We start from the raw sequence: 8619 nt of genomic DNA, 5'->3' as shown, positions 1-8619 counted from the left end.
GTTGGTAATGGCAGTTTTGCTTTTTTGTAACAGTATTTGGCTCATATTTTCTCAAATAAAAACGAAAAATACTATACCAGAACCAGTTGCTTCACTATTGGTCAAAATTCAGCTAGTCATTCATAATAGTAAAAGATTGCATCAGATAAAATTACTGATTCCCATCTTTAGCCATTTATCCTTTTCTTGAGTATTACTTTTTTAACAATAAACATTTGAAAAGAAAGCAGTTCCTACCAAAGTAATTCCCCCTTTTTGTTTTATAGCCAGTTAATAAACATCTGTGATCAGGGATTTTAAGATTTTGCTAAGCGCTTATATCATCTATACACTTTAAAAATTACCAGTAATGGTTATCACTGATACTTCCGCTGTTATTATGACATATTATTAAGATGAAAGAAGACCCCTGAATTTCAACTGGAAAACACAAAACATGTCTCCACCACATACATTAAAAGTTCTATTTTGAAAATGACCTTTTTTAATGGTGAAAATCATTTTAGTGAATTTTGTTATATTTTACAACTAAAAATTTAAAAAAAAACTCTTCAGGATACTTGCTGTAATCTTTCTTTTTCAGCAAACAACCCCTTCCCTTTCCATCTCATCCTCTCTACTGAGAGGGAAGGGAAGAGAAGGGAAGATGGATGAAAGGGGAATATCTGAGCTAGTTGTAATCTGACTTTCTTTTTCAACAAACAACTACTTCCTTTCCCATCCTTTCCACTAAGGGGGAAGTGAAGGGAAGGGAAGATGGAAAAAATGGGAAAATATGAAAAAATGATATCCTTAGTCATCCAAAGCCAGATTACTATTAATCTTGAATTCATTTTCATGTGAAAGCAGTGATTGTCTTTGTAAATAAACCTGGATTACTAAATGGATTATTTAAACAAAGCAAATTTACTTCATGGTAAAAAAATCAGAGTTAATGACAGAATGTAAACACATAAAAAATTTATTCAGGCTTTGAATAAGTCAACAATGTCAACAAAGCACCTACCTCTAAGAAACTCATAAAACCTATCTTCTATACTACACTATATTCAACCTTTCTATATATACCTCACAATATCTTATATATCGTAATCATCTGATCAATTTGTCATATGTTTTGTTTTAAAATGTATCGTGCCATCTATTTTTTGCAGTTTGCCAGTAAAGGACATGCCTGGATCTCTTTTTACTTAAATGTAAGAACAATCATTTACAGAGACTGAAAATCGTAAGAGTTTTGAAAATGGGAAGCAAAATCAGCTTTTAGTGAATTGGAATAGCACACTTCTGAGTATTCTCCTATGCAGAAGGTATTACTGTCGTCATGCCATGCTCACTCCCCTAAGTAGTGATTGGGTAATTTAAGGGAATGGAATGAAGCAGCTGCTACTTTGGGGAGTGAGCGAGACGTGACAACTTCTGATATACGCTTTGCAAATCACGAATCACTGAGCATTATGCTTGAAGCCTCGTGATGAATCCTTTGTGTGTGACAAGCGAAGCACATCTTGGAAGTGGGCTATATATATTGTACTAGTTCCATACAAGTTGTCACCAGAGATTGGATTTGAAATGCCAAATCCAGCATTATCATGAACACTGGAAGTGAGTTTAAATAATAATTCCTCTGGATCATATATAAGGTGGATAAATACTGCAGTTTCAAGTTATCAGTTGCTCAGGGTTAGCTTTGATTTCCTATCACATTTTTTTTTTTGAATATCTAGTATGTATTCCAGTGAAGGTTTGCAGAATTTCAAAGTGTTTGTATGGTTGAAGTTGCATAATGAGGCTAAGCCTGAGTAAATGAGTCTGTAATCAAGAAACACAGCTGTATTTGGCTGATTTGAAAAGAATCTATTGGCACTTGTCTGTACAAATGCTCTAAGGCCAGTTCTCTTAACTGGTTAATTGACTGGTCACATGTTGATAAATCAGGCATGACTGATCATCATGTCAGGCAGTTGACCAGCCATTATCTTTAGTCCTGGGCCTGGTCGTATTAAGGGTGGATTGCAGTGGATAAATTTATTATTGGATAACAGCATCACTTTATCCACTGGATAAGATTTATCCATTGGATAGCGCTATCCACCCTTCGTACAACTGGGCCCTGAGGGTATGATTCTCCTATCTCCCCCCCCCCCCCCTCCCCCCAACTCCATAGAGAAAATAAAGAGTAGAACTTTCTCCATGTGGGAGGAAGGGTGGGTGGTTTGTTCACAGAATATATTGTACAGCTTTGCACAACAAATCCTGCATCTCGAGGATAGTGTCTTACTTTCCCAGATTTAGTGATACACACATCAACCTTTTGATGAATTAATTTGTTAATTTTTTCATGCCAATAGCTAAAAATTCATGTCTTCTTTCACCGCAAAAATAGCCATAAAACAAGACTAGTATGTGCACAATGTTATCATCCTCTTTTAGGTGTGAAATGAATGCATGAAATGCTCTGCATTCCTGCGGTGGTTGGTATTTGTTATTTTGAAAACCAATAAGTTTGAGGTTTTCTCCTCAATCATTATTACCAAGTTATTCCATGCTCATTAGTGCTAGATAGATTTTAAACCCACTTCCTCTTCAGCAATCTCTTCCAAGAAAATCACTTCACATTCTACAGATTAATCAAATATGCTTTCGCAAATTTTCTTGCTCCCATAGCTTAACCCTGCTTACCTAATGAAGGGCTGTTTGGGCAGTGAAATTGATATATATATTTTTTAAGTAGAAACAGGAATGTTATTCCTACATCTTGTATACTATTTGGATTTATTGTAGGATACATTAAGGACAGCAGCCAAACTTTCCTCTGGATCCTTGATCCAATTGTACATCGCCTTTACCTGTAAGATGCAATATAAGTAGATGAAAACTCTATCCATGTATTATAAAATATTTGAGATATACCGCGCGCGCTGATTGTTGATATCAGAGGACAGACATTTTATAAAAGCAATATAAAATGTCCACTTGTATCTACATACTGTGATATAAACACTCTGGGAGCTGTAGAGTACTCAAGAAGTCAAAGAAACACTCCGCTACGCCTCGTGTTTCTCTAAGACTTCTCTCTTGTTCTACAGCTTCCATCGTGTTTATATCACAGTATATAGACACGCACTCCATGTTATTTTCCTTAAATATACAGTAATATACTTTAAAGTATAGTAGTTCAGTTCCACACGACAAGTATGGATACATGGTATGGGTGGTGTAGTGGTTACCACTAACTGCTATGGTCCGAGTTCAAGCCCCGGCTAAGACTGGATCATAATTGAGTTGAGTCTGTTTGATATGTCATTCTCTCCTTTGCCACAAGGGTTTTCACCAGGATCTCTGGTTTCTTCCCTTCATAAAAATCAACATGTGAGTTGAGTGTTGTATATTGTAAATATAGAATATAGGTAAATATAGGTGCATGTAATTAAAGGAAACACCACAGAAGAAACCTGTAAGGGGCAAACGAAAGTGGTGATTGTAAAATTAAATGTTTTCCATATAAGTATGGAGAAAATATAACATATAGTATTGTAGTTTAAGGTGGTGTTTTACCTTGTGCTGTCATTTTATTTAATCTCATAAAATCTTCTGCAATTTTTTCAAACACTTTATCTATGGAGAGAGAAAAACAATGCCCTTACATCAACTCAATGATTTTAAAAATGACCCGGGGGGGGGGGGGGGGGGGGGGAGGAGGGGGTACTCACCTATATTCGCTATACGGGTACGTGCCGCAAAACAGAGTATGGTTTTCAGCAATTCTACTCTGGAACAGGGTATATAAAATTGCGCTCGCTCTGGGACAGGGTATATGAAATCACACTCTCTCCTCTCTGGAACAGGGTATCCATTTTCACAATACTGGAACAGGGTATGATTTTCAGCAATCTTGCTCTGGAACAGGGTCTGAATTTCAGCAATTTTACTCTGGAACAGGGCCAGGGTTCAGAGGGCTCAGTGGCACATCCCTACCCTAAATGGGCAAGAGTACCTCCCCCCCCCCCTGAAAATGACAACTTTTAGTTTTTCTTTCTTACCAACATTTGTTCCTCTTTTACTTGATGTCTCAAAAGCATCTCCACCCATATCTGTGTATTTGAAACAGGTTTCAATTAAATGGTTAGTTTAAGTTTTTCTCTGAGTCTGGATCATGTTTCCCTAGGAAATAACTATTTCCTTTGAGACCAAAAAGTAAGTATAATAAATTATTATAATGTATCTCTGGACTCTCCTCCTTCTTACTAAAGTACTAAATCCAGACAGTAATAGAGTGCTCGCACTAAACCCGTGAAACAAATACTAATTTTTAGTTAGTACTAAATAGTGATAATCAAACAATAGGAAACAAAGGATTCTGTATGAACTACTATTAATTAGTACTAAATATTATTCACAGGCTTAGTGAGGGCACTCTAGTAAAACCCACCTCTACTATAGTTTGAAACTGCTCTGGTTTGAACCTCTCTTGGGGCAATAGCTTCTTCTATCAAGTCGAGTTTTGTTCCACATAAATAAATCCTACATTCCTAAAAAGCATAGCCAACATCACTTTCATCATCATCACAAGATTCAAAATAAGAAGAGCCCCAATTAAAAATTTTAATATGAAAAATTAATGGCCAGATAAGGTCATGGTCACAGTTTGAAAATGGGGTGCATATGTGTGGGGTGAACTTCATGCAAGAGACCCCCTTGTGGAGAGACTGGTTGTATAATACAGTATTTGCCAAATGAGAGCCAAAATGAGAGCCAAATGAGAGCCAAATGAGATAGCGCTAGGTAATAGGTCATTCTAAGAAGGAATTATGGGCATACGACTAAGGCCGAGTTCATAATGTAAGGCAGAGGGGGGGGGGGGGGGACAGGTGAAAATTTGAAATGTCCAGAATAATTCTTATACCCCCCTTAAAAGTCATGCAAAGAATTACAATCCCCTCTCAGCAAGGCTTGTAGCTCCTTCCAAAAGTTGTGCATCCCCCCCCCCCTTTTCTGATAAAAATCTGCCCATCCCCCTCTTTTTCCTACCAAAATTTTCCTGTTCCCCCTTCAATTTCACCTGCTCCCCCTCTGCCATATATTATGAACGCAGCCTAAACACAAGATAATAGAGGTCTCTGAAATGCTTTTGTTAACTACAAACAGCAGTAACCAACATTTTTGAAGAGAATACATGTAATAATGAGAACCACACAAGTCATTCCGGCCAGCTATTCTTTGATCTTGGAATGCCTTTGGCAATGACAACCTTTTTTTTTAAATAGATATAATACAAGACACTCTGATAGATGTAGTAATAATTTATTCAATGAAGCTGTAATTTAGATATTATTACTACTTCTTTTAAAAACTGAAAAAAAGACAGAAAGAAGCTGAAAAATAAAAAAAATAAAACACTTACAGGCTCTGCTTCTTTTAACTGATCAACCCAGAACTTTGCTTTATCAAAACTTCCAGCGTCTGTGAGATCTGGCAGACAATAAAAATTCATATACGACCATGAATATGATATAAGAGGTTCTGTACCTCTTTTAGTGGACAACTTTGCAAGCTAAAATTAATGGCAGGTCACTGGAAAGTGTCCAGCTAGAATTGGAACTTGTCTTAGGTCAAACCTTTGACTAGCTTCCTGGTTATTTTGATGGGTAACAGAGAGCCAGAAATGAGGTACATGGTGTATGCTTAATAAGAGGTCCACTTAATAGAGGTATTGCTGACTCTATTTTTATTCTTAAAAAAATATAGAAATCTTAACCAATTTACAACAATATCCATAATTCACAGTGAAATGAGTGAGAATTCTATTTCTATAAAAAGACTCTACAACTGTGGGGGAGTTGATATTTTCTGGAACCAATATATATATATATTAATTATATATACATACCATAGCAAATGATTGCAGCTCTTGCACTTCTGTAGTACATTGCACTCATTGCCTGGTATCGCTCAGCACCAGCCGTATCCTGGAAACAGTAGGTTGTTAAAATTGTAATACAAACACTCAACATAGTAAAATATCTGAATGTAAAATAGTCAACTAGTTAGCTTAGCTATAAATTACAGTGAGGACACACTGTGAACACTTCCAGTTTTTTTTCAGGTTTAATATTATTTTCTAAACTTTTTACTGTTTCAAACCCTCTAAAATGAAGCATTGAATTCAAATACAATAAGTAATTAAAATAAATCTTATTTCCAATTAATTGGATCAAGGGATCATTTCAAGTGAAAAAAAAACTCGAAGTGTTTGTTCTTGGTTTGAGTGTCCTGGCTTTCTTACCCATATTGCAAGTGAAAGGTTTTTCCCTTGAATGTAAAGGTCCTTCCTACAAAAAGCTGCTCCAATAGTCTGAAGAAAAAAAATCAAGTTTTGTTCCAATTTATAAAACTTTGTCATAATATTTTATTCATGTCTCGTTTTTCTTTCATTTCTCTCTTTTTGGTTTTTCAATTTGATCATACATGTTTTCCAGAGCTTTCAATAAAAGGCGGCTACCGGCGGTTCATCGCCGGATACTTCACCTTAAACTGCAGGCTATTTTGACAAAAAATTAATTCATTGCCAAATAAAGTTATATACAAACAACAGTGGCTTCAGCCCCCTACTTTTTAGGACTAACTGCCTACTACAAATATTATTGAAAGCTCTGGTTTTCACTACAAAAAAGTTTTTATTTTGCTTCTAACAATATATGCAATCTTTTGAAAGTCACTCAAAGGATACTCAAGTAAAATCGATTGGCTTCAAAATAAATATTGTGAATAAATTTGTAAAGGAGACGATTACAAATTTATGAAAAAATATCAATTTTGTTGAATATATTTTCAATTATATTTGATTATAAAAGAAAGTTTCTTTATTTTATCCTTATGGAAATATCCCTTAAGAAGTAGATGAGAGCTAGCTACTTCAATTCAAAATACATAAAGTACTAACTTTAAAATAGAAGTAGAGACCATTATTAAATTAGCAAGCATTTTTTTTTTCGCTCAAGCTCATTATGTTTACAGCCCTTGAGTGCGGAAACGTTGAAATCGTTTTTAATCACTGCATTGTTATACACACAAGAATGAACAAAATAACACCAGTATGAAATATTGTAATGCTATGTGTGGCAGTGATAAAGATGTCAAAGAATTATACAACTTTGCATCTGACACCCAGAGAGAACTAAATCCATTAACAAACCTCAAATCCTTAGATTTTGACTCTAGAATGACATCGAAAAATGCTACAAAATTGAACAATACAAATAATGCTGACTCTACAGGCCATGAATGATACAAGGAGTCAATCAAAAAGACAATTGTCGAGGAACAATGAATCGAAAAAGCTTCGTCTCGAAATAATCTCCCTGAGAGCCCTTAATTTGTCATAAAAATTTCTCTCAAATTATTCGTATAAATAAGCACAAATTACAGCTCCGATCAACCGTATATCCTGGCTTTGGAGCCTATTCAAATTAAGCTTAGTTACGGCCGAGTTATTTGAAGTTGCAAGCCCTAGGAAAGGAAATTCCCTATGATTGTGTATTGTATTTATTGCAATACTTACAGACGGCGTCTCCTCACTGAAGGCTCTTGTTATGTACCGAGTCACAAGACATGTTTTACCGCTGTTAACTTTGCCCAGAAGGACGACTTTAAGGTATGTTTTCTCTTGCATCACATGGATGAAAATAAATAAAGCGTGATAAAATCAAATCTACCCAAATGTGGGTTTTTTGGGGCGATATTTGATAGTTTTTGCAGAAAGAATTTTACGTTAAAATGCAGACACCCGCCATTATCATTCATGAGGTTAACCGCTAATGTCTAATGACGCTGGCTCAGGGTATCAACTCAATGGGACATCAGGGAGGGGTACGTCCGAATACGGGATTCGGATAACCTGGAGTGATTTTACTTGGCCCATAAAAATAGTAAACAAAATACATAGTAGAGAGAATTTAGTGTAACTGTTTAAATAGTCGACGTCGTCACCTAAGTTAGATAAGTTAAGAATATGTGGACCGCATAGCACTTATGAAATACATGAAGATATAGAAATATAGATAACTTATAGTGCTTGGGAACGAGGTTATTCCGGGCGAAAGCCCTTGTAGTTAAATTCGGAAAAATTAATTTCCGACCTCGCTGGGAATCGAACCCACGACCTTCGGAATTGTACTACCGATGCTCTACCAGCTGAGCTAGAGGTCAGACTGAGAGCAGGTTGGGGTGAAGTAGATGTTAGGTAGCGGTAATTGTGATGCAAAGATGAGAATATGGTTAAGTTAAGTTAGATAAGTTAGTTAAGCTTACTATTTTACTTTACGTCAGAAAAATCAAAAAATACAAGCCAATCAGCTCTGAAAATCAGAGTGAGAAAACGAAGATGTAATCAACTCTCTCTTCATCATCTGATGACGTCACGATAGTCTTTTGTTCTATTAACCAATAGAAAAATTGGATAATTTAAGCGCGTTGTCATTCGCAGATGAGGTCACAGGGGTCTGTCGCAGCAGGGTGTCTAGGTTTAGACCAAGATTGCAGCCATTGACATCACAACCTAAATATTTTCATAAAAAAAACACGACACTTCTTAGTTTTAACTGACATGTTTCGGCAGTA

General features: G+C 35.9%; 1 protein-coding gene across 1 annotated transcript; it reads right to left on the bottom strand.

The window, feature by feature from the left end:
- Positions 1–2696: 2696 nt before the first annotated feature.
- LOC116296143 (ras-related protein Rab-24) lies at positions 2697–7801 on the bottom strand. The gene is made up of 8 exons (XM_031704106.2): positions 7562–7801; positions 6287–6355; positions 5891–5969; positions 5405–5472; positions 4433–4532; positions 4044–4094; positions 3559–3618; positions 2697–2849 (listed from the first exon to the last, which is right to left on the bottom strand). The coding sequence occupies exons 1-8, from the start codon at positions 7670–7672 to the stop codon at positions 2791–2793; spliced, it is 597 nt and encodes a 198-aa protein (XP_031559966.1). The 5' UTR covers positions 7673–7801; the 3' UTR covers positions 2697–2790.
- Between the last annotated feature and the right edge of the window lie 818 nt (positions 7802–8619).

The sequence above is a fragment of the Actinia tenebrosa genome, unplaced genomic scaffold, assembly GCF_029948245.1.
Source record: "Actinia tenebrosa isolate PJP-AT-01 unplaced genomic scaffold, QUT_ActTen_1.0 PGA_scaffold1__47_contigs__length_23844297, whole genome shotgun sequence".
Classification (NCBI taxonomy): domain Eukaryota; kingdom Metazoa; phylum Cnidaria; class Anthozoa; order Actiniaria; family Actiniidae; genus Actinia; species Actinia tenebrosa.
This window is presented reverse-complemented; position numbering and strand designations above follow the sequence as displayed.